The sequence below is a fragment of the Emericellopsis cladophorae genome (assembly GCF_022114955.1).
Source record: "Emericellopsis cladophorae strain MUM 19.33 chromosome Unknown NODE_6_length_900724_cov_123_231613, whole genome shotgun sequence".
Classification (NCBI taxonomy): Eukaryota; Fungi; Ascomycota; class Sordariomycetes; order Hypocreales; family Bionectriaceae; genus Emericellopsis; species Emericellopsis cladophorae.
Genome location: NW_026250931.1, coordinates 745,055 through 766,900, shown reverse-complemented (window position 1 = coordinate 766,900; position 21,846 = coordinate 745,055). Strand labels below are relative to the sequence as shown.

At 55.7% G+C, this 21,846-nt stretch overlaps 6 protein-coding genes across 6 annotated transcripts; 3 read left to right on the top strand and 3 right to left on the bottom strand.

Annotated features, from left to right (window-relative positions):
* Positions 1–696: 696 nt before the first annotated feature.
* Positions 697–2,076, top strand: J7T54_001812 (uncharacterized protein; the record flags this gene model as incomplete). The annotated part of the gene is made up of 4 exons (XM_051503849.1): positions 697–936; positions 998–1,510; positions 1,571–1,712; positions 1,766–2,076. 4 exons carry the CDS (start codon positions 697–699, stop codon positions 2,074–2,076), a joined length of 1,206 nt encoding a protein of 401 aa, XP_051364792.1.
* Positions 2,077–2,882: 806 nt separating this feature from the next.
* J7T54_001811 (uncharacterized protein) lies at positions 2,883–5,068 on the top strand (the record flags this gene model as incomplete). Its single annotated transcript, XM_051503848.1, has 2 exons — positions 2,883–2,939; positions 2,996–5,068. 2 exons carry the CDS (start codon positions 2,883–2,885, stop codon positions 5,066–5,068), a joined length of 2,130 nt encoding a protein of 709 aa, XP_051364791.1.
* Positions 5,069–6,240: 1,172 nt separating this feature from the next.
* Positions 6,241–7,775, top strand: J7T54_001810 (uncharacterized protein; the record flags this gene model as incomplete). Its single annotated transcript, XM_051503847.1, has 6 exons — positions 6,241–6,258; positions 6,498–6,516; positions 6,659–6,811; positions 6,892–6,996; positions 7,073–7,133; positions 7,184–7,775. The coding sequence occupies 6 exons, from the start codon at positions 6,241–6,243 to the stop codon at positions 7,773–7,775; spliced, it is 948 nt and encodes a 315-aa protein (XP_051364790.1).
* A 1,037-nt stretch (positions 7,776–8,812) lies between these two features.
* J7T54_001809 (PHD finger protein-like protein-like protein) lies at positions 8,813–10,680 on the bottom strand (the record flags this gene model as incomplete). The annotated part of the gene is made up of 2 exons (XM_051503846.1): positions 8,813–10,554; positions 10,605–10,680. The coding sequence occupies 2 exons, from the start codon at positions 10,678–10,680 to the stop codon at positions 8,813–8,815; spliced, it is 1,818 nt and encodes a 605-aa protein (XP_051364789.1).
* A 4,043-nt stretch (positions 10,681–14,723) lies between these two features.
* Positions 14,724–16,262, bottom strand: J7T54_001808 (Meiotic expression up-regulated protein-like protein; the record flags this gene model as incomplete). The annotated part of the gene is made up of 2 exons (XM_051503845.1): positions 14,724–16,201; positions 16,253–16,262. 2 exons carry the CDS (start codon positions 16,260–16,262, stop codon positions 14,724–14,726), a joined length of 1,488 nt encoding a protein of 495 aa, XP_051364788.1.
* Positions 16,263–20,788: 4,526 nt separating this feature from the next.
* J7T54_001807 (uncharacterized protein) lies at positions 20,789–21,004 on the bottom strand (the record flags this gene model as incomplete). Its single annotated transcript, XM_051503844.1, has 1 exon — positions 20,789–21,004. One exon carries the CDS (start codon positions 21,002–21,004, stop codon positions 20,789–20,791), a length of 216 nt encoding a protein of 71 aa, XP_051364787.1.
* Positions 21,005–21,846: the final 842 nt, after the last annotated feature.

Sequence of the window (21,846 nt, the reverse complement as noted above, 5' to 3'; positions counted from 1 at the left end):
ACGACAACTTCCCCAGATTCGGGGCCCAGGGGGCTCATTAAAGATTGAGTTAAGCTGAACATGGAGCGGACTGGTCCTGGAGCGAGGTCGGACAGGAGGCGTGCCGTGCAAAAATGGAGGTCAGCTGAGGTGCTAATTGGGCCAGAGATTTCCTCCCCCGCCCGGCGTTCCATTCTCATTACCTTACATAAACTGCTGTCCCTCAATTTCTCTCTGTCACTGTTATCTCCCCCCATTTTTGCCAGCGCCCGCACGCAAGCAAAACGTTAGCAAACCAAATTGCAGGCATACTCGTCTCGCCTTATCAGATACCACCACCTTTGGTCACAGACGGACGCGCGCTTCCCAGCCTGTTTCCCCTTACGTGTGCCCTCGCTCTCTGATAGGCACGTCAGACGCCTGTCGACTCCAGTACGTCGTACCCATCTGTCATCTGCGCCCGCAACGCCCGCAATCCAGCATCTTCAACGGGCGCACCAAGACCACCTCCGGCCTTTGACACGGAGAGCACGTTCCACAATCGCGACCCGGACGTCACTTGCACGCCCGTCTGCTTCACCCGGCGCCGTGCCGAATTCACGCTGGCGATCTGATCCGTCCGCCGCCCGGTGCCCCGGGGTCCCTTGCCCGCTGTCGCCGTGCGTCGCACGCGGCGCCGTCGCCTGTTGCTCGTGGGACACGGCCTCGATTGGAGGCATGGCCGACAAGATGTCCATCGACACCAAGCCTGTTCCGCCGCCGCCACACCATCATCATCATCCCAACGAACACCACCATTTGGAGGACGACGACGACTCCATCGGCTCGTCTCCCATGGGAGACGGCGATGACATGGCTCATGCGCCCCCAGGCAGTCATCCCCCTTCCGCTGGCGCGGCCAACAACTCCATCCCTCAGGACGGCCAGCAGCCCAAGCGGAAAGGTGGTCGCAAGCCTGTAAGTGCTCCCCGTGTCATGACCCTGTGTGTTAGTGGAGGTACTAATCCACGTGCCCCAGATCTACGCCACCTCGGAGGAACGCAAGCAGAGGAACAGGCAAGCCCAGGCGGCCTTCCGAGAACGTCGAACCGAGTACATCAAGCAGCTGGAGGAAACCATTCGTGTGCACGAGACCAACCTCCACAGTCTGCAGACGGCTCACCGCAATGCAGCGGACGAGTGCCTGATGCTGCGCTACAAAAACTCACTCCTCGAGCGTATCCTGCTCGAGAAGGGCATTGACGTCCAGTCCGAGCTGAACGCAAAGACTGGTGGCTCAGACCTCGGGGCGACTCACATGCCCCAGAACCTGGTCCAGCCGCCTCCAATCCAGAGGGCGCTGATCAACCGCCACCATCATTCACGGCGCTCGAACTCTGGCATTGCACCAAAGAGTGATCCTGCCCATGGCATCGGGCAAGGACACATCACTTCTGCCTCGCCCAAGACGCGCCCAACCCCGTCCTCACACTCCAACTCACCCACCAACCCGGTATCTGGCTTCTCCCCAGCCGCCTCCGACAATCTCTCGGTAAGGGGAACGGCCCCTGGATTGCCACGGCCACACATCCATGGAATGCCTGTTTCCCAGCAGCAACAGCATCATCAGCCGCAGCAAAACCACCGTTCCCAGCCGCCACCACGACGACCGGCTATGCGACAGACACCATCGGTAAGCAACGGTGCAGCATATTATCCTACACCAGGGTTCCAGACCCACTTGGAGCAGCTGGGTAAGTTTGATGAAAACGATCGTGGTGTACTGTAGTGACTAACGCCGCCGCAGAACAAGAGTACGATGCGCCGCCAGACGTGGCGGAGGAGTCTGACATTGAGACACCCAGCGGCCCTGGACCCTATGCGGCAGGCAACTTTGCCAACGAAGGTCCCCAGTTGCTGTCCCCCGCGTCGAATGGTCCCGGACACGTTCCACACCCGCATCACGAGCACCAACCGCCCTCGATGAACGGTGGCCAGAACTACCCATCCATGACCTCGTTGCTCGATCATCAGAACATGGACTGGGATCCCTTCGGCCTGAGCGCCAGCATGGCGTTTCCTTCACAATCGTATCAGGTGGATCCCAGCGTTCGCTGAGACGGCATCGCACCCCGAATCTATGCGCGAGCAAAAAAGCCACTAAAGCTCGAGCAGGTTCTCGGCTACGCCTTATACGTCTTCATTAGGCGGCCCGTTTCATATTCGGGAGGCGCAGTATTTGTACACTTGGGTTCGCTGGAGTTTTGCTGCTTCTTGTTCTGATCTTGCCACTTTTGGCTCGACACATATTCACAACCATGGGGATACGTATCCCCATGAAGGCACGCTGTCGAGGCTGCAGGTATAATTGTTACGATTCGCATGGAACTGGTACAGGAGGCCGCAGGTTATGAACGGGTTGGCGTACTGGGCTCAATATATAGCGCGAAAAAGGTTTGTTGGCGGAGAAGAGGGTTGATGATCAAATGAGCGTTCTGTTAACAAAAGTTGTTCATTTTGGGTCCTCAACATGGAAAATTACTTGAGTATATCTAATAGATTAAAAAAAACAAAACAAGCGCGAAATAATTATACCAGCCAGTACCTTCCTTACGCGATGCTCTGTGGATTGGACCTGAATTCTACCTCATGCTGCCTCAGGTTAACGTCTCACCGTTGAGAGGACTGTGCGAAATGTCAAAATTACTGTGCACACACTGTGATTGTTTTGCCGCTCGGACCATATGTGCCAGAAAGTAAACAAAGCCGCCCCCACCAGTTGTTGACGCGCTCGCAACTCCGGGTCTACTTTGACATCATTCTCCATTCCAAGCATTGCAACCTCCCATTAGATTCAATCAAGCACCCCTGCTGATATCGCATTGTGATTTTTATTGCGCAGCTTCATTTCATCGCAAAGCACAATGTCGCCTCCCCGCCGCCGTTCATCTCGGCTGGCAGCTGTTGGTTCTGCTGTTAAGGTAAGCCTGCTCTCCAAACCCCCAGAGCTTGCTGATACTAACGGCTTGCCTTGAAGCCAAGGGCCACTTCCGAGCTGTCCTCCGTCGCGGAGACCGATGGTACTATTCAGCAACCCGCCTTCAAGTCGCCCAAGCCCAACGGAAAGAATGCAGACCTAGGGCGCGATGTACCCAGAACCCCAAAGACGGCTCCTCGACCTGCGCCTTCTCACGAAGAAATGCACCCTAGTCAATACCACAAGACTACCATGCCAGAGCCTTCCTCCGATCTGAGGCTGGGATTCTCGGAGATTCGACCTGGTAACATGGACATCCCTGGCGTAGCGCAGGCAACGCCGACACGCCTGCGGAACGTGCCGGCTACAGACTTCACCTTTCGTTTCTCCAAGGAAGGACCTCAGATGCCACTGAGCGAGAACGCACAGCGTCTGATGAAAGAGCTTCGTGAGCAAGCGAATAAGATCAAGGCCGACCTGAGGGCGCAGCGAGAGGCGGAGACAGAGCTCGACCAGGAGAGGAAGATAGCCCAACCCAAGGGCAAGTCTAGTCGCTTCAGTGCAGCGCACATGCGCGAGTTCAAGAAGATGGACTCCATTGAGAACCATGCCTCGGCCTGGCGCGCTCAGCGTACTACCCCAGTCAAGGTTGGCAGCCAACACTCGCCGGCCAAGTCGAACACGGAGGGCACACCTACCACACCCACAGTCAAGCCCAGCCTGAAGCGTACACTGTCCAAGACCAGCTTGCTTGGCACGCCCCAGGCACAAGTCAAGTCAAGCCTCAAGCGCACATCCTCGCACGCTCAGCTTGATGATGCTGATTCCCAACGGTCTGCTGGCGCATTGCAGCGTAACACTCCCATGGATGAACCCAAGAGCACCTTCGCCAAAAGAGTTAAGAAGCTTCGCGATGACGATACTTCCAAGTCCCGACCCACGTCTCGAGATGGAAGCACCATTCCTCGCCCAACTGGCACACCTTCCAAGAGCACGTCCTCTGGTACGCCCGGTGGGGACACGCCTAGCAGGACAGCATCAACTATCTCCCGTTTGACAAGTCCGACCAAGGCATCTCTCGGGCACTCTCTGCAACCAAAGAAGTCTACCATCTCTCTGGTAAACACATCCCCAGTGAGCGAAGCAATCACCTTGCCGAAACCGAGAAGCACAACCAACTTCGGCACCCCCCTGTTCAAGGCGAACGAAATCCGTCGCAGGGTTATCAGCCCCGTTCGCTTCGAGAACGTAAAGTCCATTCTGCGTGGCCAGAAGTCGGTTGCCAGGGAGGCGCGCACCGCCCTGCCCAAGCCCTCTGTGCCAGTCTCCAAAACACCTGGTCCGACCCGAACGGCAGACAGGGAGCTTCCTCCAGTGCCTCTCACCACGCCTCGCCGTAGGCTTGTGAAGCACGTTGCCTTCACACCGGACACCAAGTATGCTGCGGAGACTCCGAAGAGTCCTTCGCCTCAGAAATTTGGCCAATCCACTACGGCGCGGGCCGGGCACTACAGCTCCATGGACAGTGTCCTTGCTGGATCCAAGTCCACAGATACGGTTGTCTATCCCGACCTGTCAGCGTTCAAGGACATTGTGGAAGCAGGTACCTCGGAGCGGAAGAGCCCCAAACCTTCTGCCCCCGGTACCTTCACTTTTCGTGCTGACCATACAATTGACTTTGGCGCGTCCTCACCCGCTGGCTTCGGCGCTCGACGTGGCCAGGCCAGTATCCGCCAGGTCGATGCTTCCTCAGCGCCCAAGGACCTCCCGGGAAGCTTCCCGGAGCCTTCCTCGCCAAGTGCCGACACAAACAAGGAGAACAAGGCTCCGACTCCGATGAGGAAGACCATTCCGCATGGAATAGCCAACAAGAAGCGTCACCGTGCCGCCTCTGACGACGATGCTAACGAGAAAGAGGCTGATGAGCGCGCTGGGAAAAGACGCAAGGCTGCGGCTCAAGGCAGCAAGACTGGTCCGGCTCGTCGCATTGTCTCAACCCCACTTTCCAGTGCCAAGAAGCTGGCGCCAGGCCGTACCCCGACCAAGCCGCCTTGTTCCGTGAGTCCAATCAAGAAGGGTGGCCTCAGCCTGAGCCGCCTCAACATGCTGGCGCGCCCCAAGAACCGAACCTAGTGGAGGTAGTGGCATCAAGCGGCAGAGGAGAGAACGCCTGAAGGTGTTTGGTAGCATTTGGCATTGAGTTTTAGGCCGCCTGTTGGGTGGTGATGCAGGAGTTTGTATTTGCAGTCCCGACATTGTTGGATGATTCATATTGGCCGACTAGGCTATTGTCCCGAGGGACAACACAGGAAAAAGGAGTTCAGGACGGACGCACAGGGCGTAAGGTTGCATGCTATCTAGTTTGGCGTTCTCATAGTAATTCAGTCCTCATTCAAGAGCTTTCGTTCTCAGGCACTAATACTCCACACGTGGACGAGCTGTTCAGGTGAGCTGTTCACCATATGCCGGCTCGTGGATCTAAGCGTAGACAAGTACTTGCCAGCCCCAGGTAGTGGGAAGGCTTGCGACATGGTGGCACCTAGTTGCGCAAGGCTAGCACCTCTAACCCCTAATCACGGATTATTGACAAACAACATGCCCATCGCGGCCGTATCCAAGTCATACCCTCAATCATGTGACGTCGTGTCAGAGCTCCAGCAAAGGAGGGGTTGGTCCGCAAACGGAGCGGATAATTGCCGGCGGGGTGGAGGATGAGGTAATAGCCACAACGACCACCAGCCACGTCTGCTGCCCTAACCGCGAGCCGCTTGCCAACCACACAAAAATTATCAAAATTCCCCAAATCCCGTGGCAGCTCTTACGCCCATTCCCAGGCCATTATGAGCTGTCGGAAGCTATAGTGTACTGGGACACCAATCTAAGGTCAAATTGGAGGAGCTGCATGTAGAGAATGAGACAACCTTGAGCTAGAATTGCATACAACTAGAGAAAGAGAGAGTGAAATTCGTTTGTCTGGCGTTGCCCAAGGGACCGACACACCTATTAAGCTTTCACCATAGCGCTGTAGCCCCACCGCCCACAGCGGTCCATGGCCCCTACAGCGGCCTGGCGCTGCGTCTAAAGAGCTCTGCCTAGGCTGCTGTTCACACTCTCATCCGACTCCCGACCACTACGACGCTTGCCAACAAACCTCTCTCCCACCATCCTCGAGTTCTACCGTCGTCGGGTCATGCGCAATTGAAGATTTCTTCGGCACACCAAACACATACGCTCACCAGCGTCGCATTGTTGCTCACTTAATCTTTTCCCCCGTCTGACGAGAGGCGACAAGCCAGGCGGTCATCATGTCAGTCGCCTCTAAGGTACGTTCTTCTTCCGCAGCCAGCACAACCAGCCCGCCCGTCTCGCCTGTCGTGAGAGACATGAGCTTGTCTTGCTGCGGCCGTCAATCTGTGTTTTCGAACGTGAACACATCAGGTTCCGCGAAATTCTGCGTGCCTGTAGCAGCAGCTGTGTCGCAGTTCCGCGAGTAGCTTCCCCTACCTTCGTCACCAACCTACCTTATGGCTCGGGAAATTGTAACTGACGCAAACCTTTACAGAACCTGTTTGCCTACCTCGGTACGAAAACCCATATTCCTCTCCAACTCCACCGAGCCACAATCACAAGGAGAATGGTCAAGCAAGCCGTTGCGATGACGACACATACAGACCCAAAAAAGAGAGCACTCTGACTAACATACCCTTTTTTTTCGTGTTGCAGGCAATGACGACGATGGCGAGGAGAAGCCTGTCGTCCCCGTGAAGACTGTGGATAAGGCTGTCAAGGGTCCTGCTAAGCGCACGCCCGAGAACCCTTCTGCCAAGGGCCCGGGAGCCGCTTCGCGTCGCCCTGGTGCCGGCGGTAACGACGGTGGTACGTTGTCCAACTTGTCCAGCCCCAACTTGTGTTGGAGGCCTCGAGCATGTGAACTTGCCGGCTAACCCAGTTTACAGCTTTCCGCGACCGCGATGCTGGCAGCAACCGTAACCACGGTCGTTCCACCGAGGAGTCTGGCCGTGGTGGTGGCCGTGGCGGTGCCGGTGCCCGTGTCCGTGGTGGTAAGTGTCTTCCAGCTCTGCTGCTCATCAGTGTGCCTGCTTCCTTTGGTTGTGCCAGCAAGCTAACTGAGCCTAGGCCGTGGCTCGGGTCGTCCCCGTGAGCGTGATGACCGCCACTCTAGGCACGGTGGTCAGGGGTATGTCCACCATTTGTTTTTGGTGTAGTAGGGCTGACTGACGTATCCAGCGGTTCCGAGAAGCAGGCCGCTGCCTCGTGGGGCGCCACTGAGGGCGAGGCTGAGCTGAAGGACGAGCAGGCCGGCGAAGCTATCGCTAAGACCGAGCAGAAGGAGGCCATTGCTGAGGACGCCGCTCCCGAAGAGCCCGCCGAGCCCGAGGACAAGTCCGTCTCCTACGCCGACTACCTCGCCCAGCAGGCCGAGAAGAAGCTCGGTCTCGGTCTCAACCTCCGCTCCGCCAACGAGGGCAGCAAGGCCGACAAGAAGTGGGCCGACGCCAAGGCTCTCGAGAAGACTGAGGAGGACTACTTTGCCGCCACCAGCGGCAAGAAGCAGCGCCAGCGCGAGCAAAAGGTCAAGCAGACCGTCGACTTTGACCCCCGCTTCGTCGAGCCCGAGCGCACCGGCGGCGGTGCCGGCGGCGAGCGCCGCGGTGGACGCGGTGGTCGTGGCGGCCGTGGAGGCCGTGGCGACCGCTCTGACCGTGGTGGTGAGCGTGGCGCGCGCGGCAACTTCCGTGGTGGACGTGGCGGCCGCGAGGGCCCTGCTCCCATCAACACCCGCGACGAGTCGGCCTTCCCCAGCCTCGGTGGAAAATAGAATGTTTCCACCACGGACAGCCTCGATCGACAACGTGGGCTACACATTCTCTTCTGATGAGAGGTTGATGTGGATGCGCCGATGCCCTCGATTCTGTCTATCCCCCTTTCTTCCGACCTCTTTGTCCCTCCGCTGCTGTGCGGGAGGCTTGGAAGAAGAAAAAAAAGGGAAAAAAGCAGATAATTTGCTCAAGTATCTCACCTGACCAAACTTGAATCAACACGGACGTATGACAAAAAAAAAAAAGAAAAAGAAATGAGAATGGGACAATCACCACCAAAAAAAAAGAGGAAATGGACAAGGCCGACCTGAGTGTCGCTCCGGTATGCTGATAAGGAGCTGAGCTGCGCTGTGCTGTAAGGTGATGGCGGGCGGAAACGGACATGAATGAAATGGACGGACGGACGGACGGACGGCAACATCTGGTTTCTTTTTTTTTCGCAGCTACGTTTGGCTCCAATGACTGCGTGCCTGGGAGGTTCTCTTAGGTATACTTCTGGTTGTGGTATGAATGCAAAAGATTTGAGCTTCTGATTATTACGTACGTGTTTGCGAGATTTGTGTGTATATGTATGTGCGCCAACGAGTTTTCCCCTTATTGAAATCCCGCGGTTAACCGTACAGGTGATATATATACCAGGGTATCATGTCTACAACCGCGCCTCTAGCCCCTTATTATCGTCGCCCTGATGCCCATACATAAAAGTAACAAGTCTATCGTAAATGCGTAACTATGATCCTTAACCAAAACAGCCAACGCCTAGTATGCTAAGTGAAGCCACGTCCGACTTCAACGGAACGCTCTGAACGACTTGCTCGCCAAGGGGGACGTAGCCACCCCAAAGTCCATCCCGGCACGACCTGAGCCTCGAAGCCTGCCTCCCCTCATGTTCGGCGTGTTCGAGCAAAAAGCACACACGTAGACGTGCGGTTGCGCCGCTTGGTTCACGCAGGTGCCGTGTTGCCACATTTCGCATGATTCGCTTCGGTCATGGATTAGCATACAGGTCGACAGGGCAGGTGGACATGGTCGGAACTCACCATTGTACCAAGAATCCAATGAATTCGGTGTTGTGGCACACGCAGCGGACACCTGGTTCATCGGTCGTGTTCCCCGAATCAGTCCGGCACGGCGAAATTGAAGTGCTCTTGGGCCCTTGCCCCATGCCGAAATAACGTTGCGATTTGGCACCCGATAACTGGTTCGCCATCAACTGGCGATTCTCTTTGACGCGGAGCAGCTCGCTCGCAGCATCGCCACCGTTGTGCACAGGAAGGTCGTTCATGATGGTCTCCGCTTCGCTCTCCATGTCGTTGTTATCGCCATCCGCCGACGCAGCGAACGTACTCGTGCTCTTATCGCTGATACTCCTCCGCGCGGGGTGGAAGATGGAACCAACAGGGCGTCTCGGGTCGGGTAGGGCGAAGGACGCGTTGAATGATGTGTTCCGACTGGGGATGATGATCGGCTCGTCGTCTTCCGATGACGAACCTTCTGAGCCATCGTCCCATTGCCCTGATGACCGAGCAGCAGGCCCAGTGTACGACTCGGATGGACCGACAGCGGAGTGAGCAGCCTGCGCGTGAGCCCGTCCGTCTGCTCCAATGTAGAACTTGACCGACGCCCGTGAGCTCGGCCGACTGGCCGACTCAGGGATGGAGGCTAGACCCGACATGCGATTCTGTTTCTTGAGAGGTGACACTCTTCCAGACGTCTTTGTCGCCCGACCCATGTCTAAGCCCGGGACGCTCCTGCTGGGAGGCAATGGGCGAGGCGCCATGGGCTGGTTGACAATGGCCCCCTTGCCTTTGGGTCTCCTCCCCCTGTTCTCGCTTTGACTCCTCGACAAGCCCGGTCTAGGCATTGATGGCTTGACTGGGGAACTAGCAAACGCCCGGTCTGGAGCTTTGCTGCTGCCAACATCCCGCGAGCTGTTGGACCTGCGCATGCTCGTTGCAGGAACGAGGGAATGTGATGCCTGAGGGTCGGTTGCCCGGAAACTGGAGAAAGGCGCCGAAGGTCGAGAGCCGCCGAAGACGTTGCCCGGCTCGATGCCGGCTGCTGGGCTTGTGATGCCAAAGGCATTATCCATGCTCAGACTCGCGGTCAAAGCGCCTGCTGTCGGCGCTCGACTCGCAGGGGGCTTGGGCGCCAGTGGGCGTGACTTTTTGGTGGCTGCGCCCTTGGCAGGTAGGTTTGCTCGTGGTGGAGGAGCTTGCGCGGGCGGGGGCGGGTCCTGAAACATCTGAGGCTCGTTATTCCAGTCAAACGAAGCCGAATGCCGATGCCCTGTGGTGGGGTGCTCGGTGTTAAAGATGTTGGACGTGTTAAAGTCCATATCCATGGACATGGCGAAGCTGGCAGGGTCCCAGAAGGTTTCGGGCGCCGTCACCGGTGCGGACATGGGGTAGGAGAATATGTCGCCCGGGCTTGCTAGCAAGGGGTTGAAGTCCGTCGGCTGCTGCGACGCTGTGGAAAAATCAGGTTGCCCGTAGTCCTGGCCATTCTGGTTCATCGTGAGAGGCTCGTAGGTGCTGTGTTTGTTGCGTCTGTGAGCAGTCGGCGGCGGGGTCGCCGTCTGGCTAGGCCAGGAACCCGAACCGAGAAGCTGCGGACTTGTGTGGTTGGCAGGATGCTGTTGTTTGGGGTCCAAGCCGTCTGTGTGACTCGATGGCGTGAAGGGGGCGAAGCCCTCGAATCTGGCCTGGCCGCCGTCGAGATTGCCGGGCGTAGAGTTGAAGACGGAGTAGTTCTCGGCGAATCGAGGGGTCAGGGAACCTTGCGCAAGTCGAGGTGAAGCGAGCACAGGGCTCGGGAAGACTGCAGACGTCTGAGTCTGGGTTGGCGTCGGGGGTTGAGCGCCTGGATCTCCAAAGCTGGCGGGAATGTGGTTAGCTGAGACATTGCATTCGAGGCAGCATGTGCGAGTTTACCTAGAAGATGGACGGTCTCTACTCATAGCAGCTCCAGTCCGTAAGAGGAGAGAGCAGCGGTAGTTGATTTGTGGTTATTGCCACATCAACCTGCGATCATGGATGGGGAGTCGAGTCGTGGGGTGCACAGATCAGGCAGGGCCTATGCTGCTGGAAATACAACCGCGGCCAAACGGTGTTGGGGACAGGGACGAAGCAGGGTAAACGTGGATGTCTAGGTCGTCAATCGTTCGTATTGGTCATTAAACAGTGTTCGTCGTCGTCGAAATCATTAAGCGTCGTGGTCGAGGGTAATATTCATTGGGCGAGCGGACAGTGCCGGACAGGCGTAGAGCAGATAGTCAACAGGTTGGAGTGAAGGGTCGGTCGGTTTGGTCTCGTGCCTGTGAATGGACAATCGGACCGGTCAGCGTCAAAAGGCCAGTCAAGGGGTCACAAGCTGGTAGTCCAAAGGGGGGAGCAAAAGCTGAAGGGCGACATGAACTCACTAGGCTGTCTACAGTTTTGGAAACAGAGCACAAACGCAGAGCTTGGGTGATAAGGTACGCTACGCGGGCGAGTGAGGAGGAACGGGAAGACGTCGACCTGCAGGCAGAGGCAGAAAAGAAGGAAGCTCAGACCATCAAGCCGGCCAAGGTAAGGTAGGTAACCAGGGATCTCGTGAAGAAGCAAGACCCTCGGTCAGCAATTGACAATCGCAACGGCAGTGCGGTGATTGCATGGACGGAGCGGTGCAGGTTCACGTCGAGCCCAGGCCAATGAGTCCGTTGGCGTGGTCTCAGCTTGCGTCTAAGAACCTATTAGGCAGAAGAGGGACTGGAGTGGGCAGGGAGATGGATGGATTTTGTGGTGGTGGTGGTGGTGGTTAGGTGGTCCCCACCAGTCTAGGGCGGGCGAGTGCACCGTGAGTGCACTCGTTGTACTTTTGAGTGCTTGAGCAATGGGTGGGTTACGACTGGACTTCCGAGCACTGGAGATCTGCACAGACACAAGCGGCCAAGCTGACTGCTTACCTAGCTTAGGTACCTTACCTAAGTCTAATAAAATCCATTGGATCAAGAAGTCGAGAGAATCAGCCGCCTGAGCTCAACAAGCGGGGCGGCCTTGCGCAGGTACGACCCTCGAAACGACGGCTGCAAGTTTGCCTCATCCTCAACTCGTTCTGGCCCTATACGGACATTCTGTAATTACGCCTTCTCGACAACCCCTAATAGTCCAAAGGCAGGCAGCCAGGCAGGCAGCCACTCTGCGCATGCGCATGCGCAACAGCTGTACACGCAGCAATTGGGCGATAACAGCTGAGCTCAGCCGACTCTGTGCAACTCTATATGCATACTGGCGCTGATAAGATGCTCCGCCGGCAATCTCTCGAATCTGTTCAAGTACGGAGTACTCCGTACGTATGGTTAGACGACGTAGCTAGGGAAGGAACGCTCTCTAGCCTTTGCCAAAGCCGGATCGAGGGGCCACAATGCCAACAATCTACACATGATACCGCCCTGTAGTGTCTGTACGAATATGGATACAATACCTACTTGGACAACTCATTAGCCTCCAGGCCGCCCGTTAGTGTAAGGGGTTGATGGCGCCAACGAGCACAGGCTGGCTAACCACGACGGCGCAACCGCAACCTTTCCAAATGTCCTCCCTCAATCCATCAAAACCAACGACCAAGTCCAGTCCCGACGCGTTGGCCCAACAGCAAATCCGACGAGCGGCCAATTTGCCATGTTGTGCCGAGGCCAAGCCAGCTGTCTGCCCGACTACACGATCCGCCACCTAATATCCTAATGCGCCTGTTCCGGGCAGTTCCTTGATTTGAGTTTGCGCCTGTTCCCATAGTCCCAAACAGGCAAAGGTAGTGCTCACGCGGGCACACAGCACAGCGCGAGGAACCATGGCAGCGAATTGCATTGCGGCCGGCCAGCCACAAGGGCTCAACCAGACTCCACGTTGCTGGCGCCGTCGGCCAGAATCCCATCTTCGCATGATGGGCATTACATTGCACAGGCCTCCCCAGTGTGCGCTCTATGGTCAGATCTCGATCTCTGCCCTGCCCCGCTGATAGTCGCCGGTGGAAGTCTTCATTAATCCCCGTACCAGTCGGTACGATCTTGCTTCGATTCGATACGTGCTTTTCCTGTCTTGGAACGCACTTCCAGTCAAGCGAAGCAATATCCCCAGTCTCTCCTTGAGAATACACTCGACTTGTGCGCGCAATCTTTACATGACCATCTGCATTCATGGTAAGGTAGGTATTGAAGCCCCGCAGTCCAAGAACGACGTCATCCGGACCCCAGTCCCGTCGGCCAAGCCGCTGGTCCGTGCCCCATCGCAATATCCGCTCATCCATCATGCCGGAGCAAGCTTCGCGAAGCACAGCAGCAAGTGGTCAGCCGCTTGGACGACTCACCGACAGATCGTCTCCGGGATCTAGGTTGCCATCATCGGGACAAGGCGTTGGCGCCGGCCACCAGTCTATATGTCGACTGGGCAGATTCCCACTTCGACGACAAGAGCCCAAGACGAGAGCGAGGCGAATATTACCCTCAGAACATCGGCTAGACTGATCATGATATCTTTCAGACCAGAAGCATCAATGAATACACCAGCTTTATGTTTACAAGCGACATGCCATATCTAGTTGCTGCAGGTTTCGCACAACAACCTCTCCATGGGAAAGCACACCAAGGTTGACGCCGAAAGGCAAACCCCGGATCACATCGTTCATAATCACCCTTTTCACGGCCACAAAGGCCCCGAAAGTGGCGTCTTCACCAGAATATACACTAATCACACCATTTCCCAGGACTGCGGGTTGACCAGCCAGAGTCAAAGTGGCAGCAACCCTTCTGAGAGCCAGAGTTTGGTCCCCGTGTGACAACCTCAGCCTCGCTACTCGTGTTTAACCTACACGCACTCACATTACACGTGAACAACAACAACACACCATTCCAAGTCTCGTGGCAATCGTGTAGTGAGTAGTCAGCCAAATCAATTCAAGGCGCCCAATGTCCGTGAGAATACATTATTAACTAACCAACTACACCCTTCCCTTGACCGCCGCGCACCTAGGCGAGACATACGTATGTTCCAACATACACTCTCTTAGCGCCCCTGAGACTATTTAGTGCCTCTCGGGTCACGTACTGTACCCTCCCATCCCTCGATCGTTGAGGACCCTTTTCATCGGTGGCGTGAGACCCAACTCTGGGCAGGGTTTCCTTGGGATAAGGCTGCTAGCGCGCAGCTGCTGCCCGATCACATGAGCGCGCAGCGCGGCGGCGGCGATGATAATCCCTCTTTTCTTCGAGGTTTCGTCTGCCAAAGACCCATCTATCTAGGCGGGGTAAGGGAGCTAGCTGGGCTGGGATGATGGCGATTTGGGTCGGGACGCATGAATGTTGGAAATTGTGGCGCCACGCGTCGTCCCCCCAGCGGAGGTCTGCGCTGGCGGCTTGTCGGTCGGTCTGGCATACCATACCATGTTACATGTCGCTTGTCAGTCTCGGAGCGATCTGAGAGTTGGAGAGGGGCACTTGGTGGTTGCCAGGTAGCGTAGTGCATAGCTCCCATATTTGTATTGGCTAAATATCTTCGTTCCATACCCGTTGGCTGTCCAGCAGGCCCTTTCCGTCCGGACTCCCCAGATCTATATAGTACTTCCATTCTCTAATCTCCATACATGCTGCCTCAAGAAAAAGACAAAGACGAGGTATCACGTGAAAAGCCATGTCGAAGTAAGGCGTATAAAACAGACAAAAGCAGTGTATTGTCCCGCACAGAGCGCAGCCCGGGTGTGGAGGAACAGTGTTCGGCCAGCAGGGCCTGATTAGAGAGAGATTTCGAAAGTAAGGGAAGGAGATATATGGGTTATCATTCCGGGATCATGTTATGGTGTCTCTTCGTTCAGATTCGTCGTTCCTCAGGGGTCCAGGCGCCAGCCTGCAAATCACCCTGGGAGGCTCGGTCGTAGCACTAGCGGAACCGGCGCTTGGTTGCACCTGATCATCTTCATATCATGTTGGGATAAGATTCAGATAGGAGAGGTGGTGGGGGCGGGAGATGCGTGGGCATGGCCGGCGGGCCGGTGCCGTTGTCGTTGAAATTGTTTGACGAGTTGAGATGCGCGGGGGAGGAGAGTTTGTCCGTCTTGCTCGCCTTGACCGGCATGCTGCTACGCGCGCTGGCGTTCTCCCGTCGACGCTTCGCCGAGTCCTTGGCTTTGGGATGCGAGTGGCACTTGTAGGCGTGGCGGAACCAGGTCGTCCCCTTCTTCTTGCTGCTCACCAGCGCGACCCAGTCGTTGCAGCTGCTGCAGAGGCCCTCCCACACGTCAGGGTTGCCGTCCATGCGGCGCATATCCAGGGGCTCCTGAAAGGGACTGCCCGTCGCCGCGCTGATGCCATGTGAGAAGGACTTATCGTACCAGTACGCAGAGTTCTTCAACACAAGCCATCGTCCAGGCTTGCAGATACCACACCAGCCCTCACGCTTGTTGCCGTGCCCACGTACCCAGCGTGGTGTGTACAAGTCGCCCTCGAACCGCAGATCTTGTTCGCGAGGCATCATGTCGGGATCCGAAGGGTTCATGTCTTCCTCGGGAGGCGATAATTGCTCTTCGTGCAAGCAACTGAACAGGTCCGGAGGGTCGGACAAATCGGCATAGCGACGGAGAGGGTGGGAGTCCACGTTGCTCTGCAGCATGCGAAGAAGTCCATGGGAGAGCAGGGGAGGTGGGGCGGCGTCAAAGTGGCGTCCCTCCCCAAGTGTGTGTTGAGATGCGAGCTGCGAAGGCAGCTGAGTCGGTAGTAACATGCTATTCCTCTGGAGCACGGGCTGGCTGGGCATGAGATAGTGCGGCTGCGTGGTCGTTGATGCAGAGTTCAGCGTGCCGTTGCCGCGCGGATCGGCGAGGGCACGAGACATGCGATGATGGGCGGCGTGAGTCTCGGGTCCGGGATTGTACATGAGCGGCGTGTGCATGGGTCGCCGGTTCGACGGGTTTCCGTAGGAGCCAGTAGACCATCTCTTGTTGTTCCTAGGGACGTCGACATTGTAGGGGGCCGACCGCACACTAGGCCGGGGCGAGGGAGACGCCCGACCGCGACTTTGCGCTCTAACCAGGTCAGATCGGCCCTGAGCCGACATGCGAGGCGATGCAACAGGCGAGAGGTGCGTCGAAGACATCCAGGAATCACGGTTAGAGGTGGGAGGGTAATCCGAGCAGTATGAAGGAGCGTCTGACATGGCGGTCGTAAAGTCGTCGTGAACCATGTCGGATGTGGAGATGGAGAAAGATGACCCCGAGATTCTCCGTGACGCGGCCTCATCAAACATCATTTGATAGTTGTAGTAGCCTTGTCGGTGATCACTGGTGTCCAAGTCCAGGATGGGAATGGCCTCATCAGTCGTGTAGGCCTGGCCAATGGGCGCCTCGGACGTCATAGCATGGAAGGCGAACTGGTCCTCATAAGGCTTCTTGTAATAGTCTAAATGAGTGTCAGCAATCCATGCGTTGTTCAGCTCCTGTAGCCACGTACTGCCGTCCATTGACATGGGTGTTTGGAGGTCTTGCTGGGCTGAGATGGGTCTCGACGGTGTCCCTGTGGAAGATGCAAGCATTGGCATCGAGTGATCCGTGGACGGCCTCGAATAGCTCTCAACCGGGACGTGATATGAGAGCTCTTCTGACATTACCGTCGGCGTCGAGTGAGGGTGTGCACTCGAAGCTGGCCACGCTGTGGCAGCATCCGTTGTGCTGTGAACGTCCTCCTCGGACATAGTACTGATGTGCGGTGTACTAGGTGACACCTGCTTTCGAAACCTTGATTCGCACTGGAAGAAGGAATTCTGGAATTTGGAGCGACTATGTAGCCAGATGAATCAGTACAGGCACGCCGACATGGAGATCGCGTGAGGACTTACAGCCTCCTGTGGGCCGAGTCCATGGCAGTTATGCAAAGACCAACGGGAGCAGGCAGCCTTGCACACGCAGAAATTGGAGCGGCAGCCGTGCCCGAGATCTAGGTTCAAGGATCCAGGTCAGCATCAGTTCCAACTATAATATGGGGACCACTTAGTGAGGCTCGCCAGCGCAGTGTTGATGCCATGCTGGCGTTAGTGCCAGGCTAATCATGCATGACTTACCGCAAAATTGTGCGTGTGTAAGAGAGGTTCTCTTTACCGAGAAGACAGTGTGCGACGAGAGTGGTTATATGTATTTGTCGAATCGAGGATGAGAGGCAGTCAGGGCGGATAGCTAAGTTAGGTAGGTTGAATGGCTCGGCAGATTGTCGTTGCTCGAATCAAGTCAACAGGCTTCGTAAGGAGAGACTGGTTGGGAGATCGAACTCGACAAGCAGTGTGTGATAGGCTCTGAATGAGAGTTGTAGGTGCCTATAAGAGAGGTATTATAGGAAAAGCAACAGGGCGAACGGAGTGAGCGACTGGCAGGTCAGGTCCTGGGGCAAAAGAATGACAGCTGAAATGAAGATCGCGGACTGACAGGATTTAAACTAGCGAAAGGCGTAGAACGGCGTCGGACACTGCGGTGTATAAGACGATGTTTTTGCTGGGCTTCAAAGGACGCCTGGCAACACGCAACATCCATGCTGCTGGCAGCTAGCTTGGAACATTGTGAGCACTCCCAGCGTGAGTGAAGGACTCCAGGAGGGTCGAAGCTGTGCCTGACCCGCCGGCGGACACAGGGGGGCCGAAGGCTGGTGTGTTACATGTCGTCAACGATGTGGATGAGGAGTGGCTTGGGTTCCGATGGGCCAGGGTCAAGGGCCAGGGTCCTGGCGAAGATGGAAACACTTGGCCGAACAGGGATCAGGCGAGCCGGCCAAGACGCCTAGCAGTAAATCTTCAAACAGACCAATGCAGGGCAGTAGCAATCGCCAAAAGCCTATAGTTGGAGCATCCTATGTCCAAGGGCGCTGACTGACAGCGCGGGCGAGTCTTGATGAGATGCTCCGGCTCGACTGCCGGAACCAGACTCGAGAGCTTCCTCCCTGGACAATGAATGAGTCGTCGAATCGCAAAGGCGTGTATCCACATTGAGATCTCTGATGCGGGACAGAGCCGTATTTTAGCGTCGTGTGCGTGCCCAATACAACACGTCGCTGATTCTGGGCAGCGTCTGGAATCTCTGGATGCCGGTGTGCGAGGTATGTACGTCAGGTGTTTTTGCTGCCCACAGGTGGCGTCGCTTTGTCTAAAACGACCTGGATGAGTCTGTTGTCTTCTTTCGACTTCGGGTCTACAGTCTCCACCGTGGTAGCTTTGTCGGTCAGTACGAAGTACGGTCAGTGCGGTCATCCAGAGCGCGAGTCAGTCGTTGCGCGCGTGATTGCCATGGTTTGCATCATGGCGTTTTTCTCTTTGTGTACTGAAAACCGGCAGCAACCGGCAAATCCTGGCGCTGGAGCTAGAGGGGCGACGTGCTAGTGTCAGAGATTCATCGAATGTAATAAGCATGGTCGCGTTTTGGTCCTGTGCGACAGCTGTCGCGTTTGAGAATGGGATTCGCCGGATACTTTGTTCTCCGGCATGGGCAGACAGACAGACAAGTGGAAGCAGCTGTGAGTACGTATTAGGTGATAAGTGACAGAGGCAGTTTTGCCGCGGTCGCGCAAAAGAAGCAATATAGTCATGATGCGGGCTCTCCACGGCTGTTTGTCAACAAAGGTGCTGACGGTCCCATCAAGAACCCTCTTTGGCGTGCAGGCTACTCTAATAATAATGGGCGTGTGAACATGCTGCGAGCTCTCGACGTCTCACTTTGACGCGGACTTGAGGGCTCGAGTCTAGGCAAAAGGATACGTAGGTAGTTGGAAGGCAGGGTGAGGGAAAGAAAGAAAGGTTATTATTAGGCTGAGAATTGCGCGCAGATCGCGACCTCCGACATGAAGAAGAACAGACGAAGGCCGGAATGATACGTCGGTGGTAAAACAATCGACTGAGCGGTTGCGCAAAACAACAGTTGCTGCACCATGGGGAGCAGTTAATTTCGCAAGATTGTGCGGATGCAGAAAGGATGAAGAAGTCTATCCGTCTGTTTGAGGTTGCAGGTGACCGACTTTCACGACTGGACGTGGCCTGATTTGACACTTTCCTCATCCAGGGCTCTTCTAGGGTCTATGCTTCTTCTGGAAATTCTCCAGTTAACGGAGCTCCGCAATTGGTCCGCTGGGAGCTGGGAGGACGTGATCCTGTCTCAGATCAGTTTCGGAAGGAAGGCACAACCCCAGACTCGACAATCTCGAGGATGACTGGAGGATGACATAGCAAGAGCTGCCAACGCTGTCGCTGTGCGCAATTGGAACTGGAGCCTGTGTGATTGTTCAGCAGTGATGACATCTAGTACGTGGCGGTGCCGTCGTAGGTTGGTCCCTCGCCCAATTTTTAGTAGTCGAGTCATGCGACTGCACCAGTGTTGTTACTATACGTAGTATTCGACGCCATACGATCGAAGCAACACGGCCCGCTGTGAGAAACGACCTTGGACTCGAGTATTCATGTCACTGTCAAGGTCGCTGGCCATCACTTGCCGCGTCACTGTACCGTGTACGTACTACGTACGTGTAGGGCTCTGTAGCGTGTAAGTTAGCCTGTGATTGATACTTGGCTAGGGACATGGACCGGGCTCTGAAGTCTGAACAGCGGATCTGTCAGACGCCAATGGTTATAATTAGCCATGCATGACCCACCGCCTGCCAACAAGTCAAAATGGTCAAGTTGTCAACCCCAGTGGCTCACGACGGTCGCCTTCATCGCCTGTAGCGCTCTTCATACACTAAGAAGTTGCTCAAGGAAGTTACCAATCACTCTTTCTTGCTTAGGTTATTATCGTCAAAGTGGGACGCGGTCGCCTCGCCTTTCTGCCGCCACCAGTATCCGTACATCTGGCGACAAATTGGCACCGGCGCGTTCTTCAGGCCTGTTAGCGCACGCCACGACTCGTGCTGCTCAGTACTAACTAAGCACGTAGTACTACGTGCTAAAGTTTTTTTTTCTTCCATCGGCACGAGATTGCACTTCACCCGATGACATTCACGTCGACGTCGTGAGTCCTATTTTGAGTTATGGTGAGTTTCTTTCTCGGCCCCGGATCTTCAACGTCGGCCATGTCCGGTACCTCTCATTAGCCTCGGGGGCACAGGCCGCGGGCTGGCACGGTATATCTGATGTCTGATATTGGCTGCCTGGTGCATAAGGTATGTTTCTACCACGTATAACCATGATGCCACATCCTTGTCCTCTTCGATTTCCAACTTCCGCCTTGTGATCGTCGCGTGGGTACCTTTTTTTAGAGCGCGGCACGTAGCCGTAAGAGCAAGGCATTCGAGGAGATCACAGGGTCGCGGAATTGCCGAACAGTGTAGTATACCACGCCTAATGTAGCAGCGGCATCTCTGTGGGTATTCCCGGCCAGAACGGCGTGCTGGCGGAACGTTGCCTGTCCATGTAAAGTGGTCGTCGCATGTCGTTGAAATAGCGCCGGGGATACGGCCTGTCTTTTGCTGATGTTTCTCTTTGTAGGGTTGCAATTGCACACTTATGTAGTCACCAGTCGGGGAACGACCCTCCAGGCCAACTACTCCCCGCTGCGCCGTCTCGCCACCAATGAAGGCGGGGCGCTCCTGATAATTACTGCTCCTTGTTGATCCTTTTCCAGACTTCGCCTTCGGCTGCAGCGAGGCTGTTGCCTGCAGCACTCGCCCACTTCTTCGCAGTGTCCCATACACTTTCGTCCTCACCAGAGCCAAATGTGTTCATATCCGTCCTCCCGGAGTTATGGTGGGCCGCTCTTTGAGCGCTGTTGAACTCCGACGCAAAGGAATCTTGCTGATACCCTGGTGGGTGAGACAATTTATCATTGCCGCCCACTGGTAAGCTCGTAAGCCCCGATGAATGGGGCAAACCCATGGTCGTAGACCTGCCAGCAGCATGTGATGAGGTTGGTGGCTGGTAGAACATCTGAGGTGGCATCGCAGTTACAGGATTGCTTGTCTGCGGATGGGACCTAGCCTCGCCTGCTTTTGGGGGCGGTGGGAGATGGCTCGTCGGTGTCGCTACTGCCACAGGTCCGGGCTGTGGAGCCGGAGGTCCATCTTCGGAGAGTTGCTGTGTTGGCGTAGGCTGCAGCTGAGCCGTGCCCGTTGGGACAGGCTGTGATGGCCTTGCCGCAGGCTGCGGGGCGGGATAGCCTGTTGGCGAGGCTTCTGATGCTGACGTTGTGGTTGGTGGCGGCGCGTATCGGTCTTGATTTGAGGCTTGTTGAGCTGCATCTGCAGTTTGAGGCGTTGGCCCTGATGCCTTTGCGGCTGTGATGGGGCTGTCGGTGTAGACAGTTATGGGCGCCATGGTGAGTAACTTGATGCGGGTTGTTTGGTTTCGGTTTGCATTCGTGAGAGCTGTTTGGGTTCTCTACTGGATTTGCATGTACAGTTTAGAAGTTAGCTGATTGATGTTGAGGTGAGGTATCACAGAGGTGTGTCCCTTGACCAAGCGACGTCATTTTCCACGTCAGGTGACTCCCCTCCGCGAATGTCGTGGTCCCTCACAATCAGCCACCTTTCAGACTCGCTAAGAGGCCTAACGAGGAATAGAAAGCGATCATGACAAGGATTAATCGCTTTTCTCCATGCACTACTACAGGATGCGGCGACGGATCTGCGAACTCTCTGTGTTCATCACATACCTTCTAAGGCATGTGCATTCACATCGAACACTGTCGCCTGTGTCTACCTACCCTACAAATCAAGCTGCAGTCTCTGCTTTGACTCCCACATGTAGTCTTTGGAGAATACAGTAATATGGTAATTGAGTGAGGAAATCAGAGTAATCAAAATCTGTTCATATATATAAGTTGCCTGAGGCAGCGATTATTCAGAAGCTATCAGGCAAAATATTTGAGATTCACGCGCTAGCACATGTGAAAGAAGGTTGCCAGACTCCGTCCGCATGACCCGGGTGAATTCCACACATTGCTGGCTTCGGTATATGCATATTTACACACGATATACCCCAACCAACCACCCCCGTTGGAAAATGCAAAAAGATATTTAATCTCAAAAACAAAAGATGAGGGCCGAACCGGGTTCGAACCGGTGACCTTAGGATCTGCAAT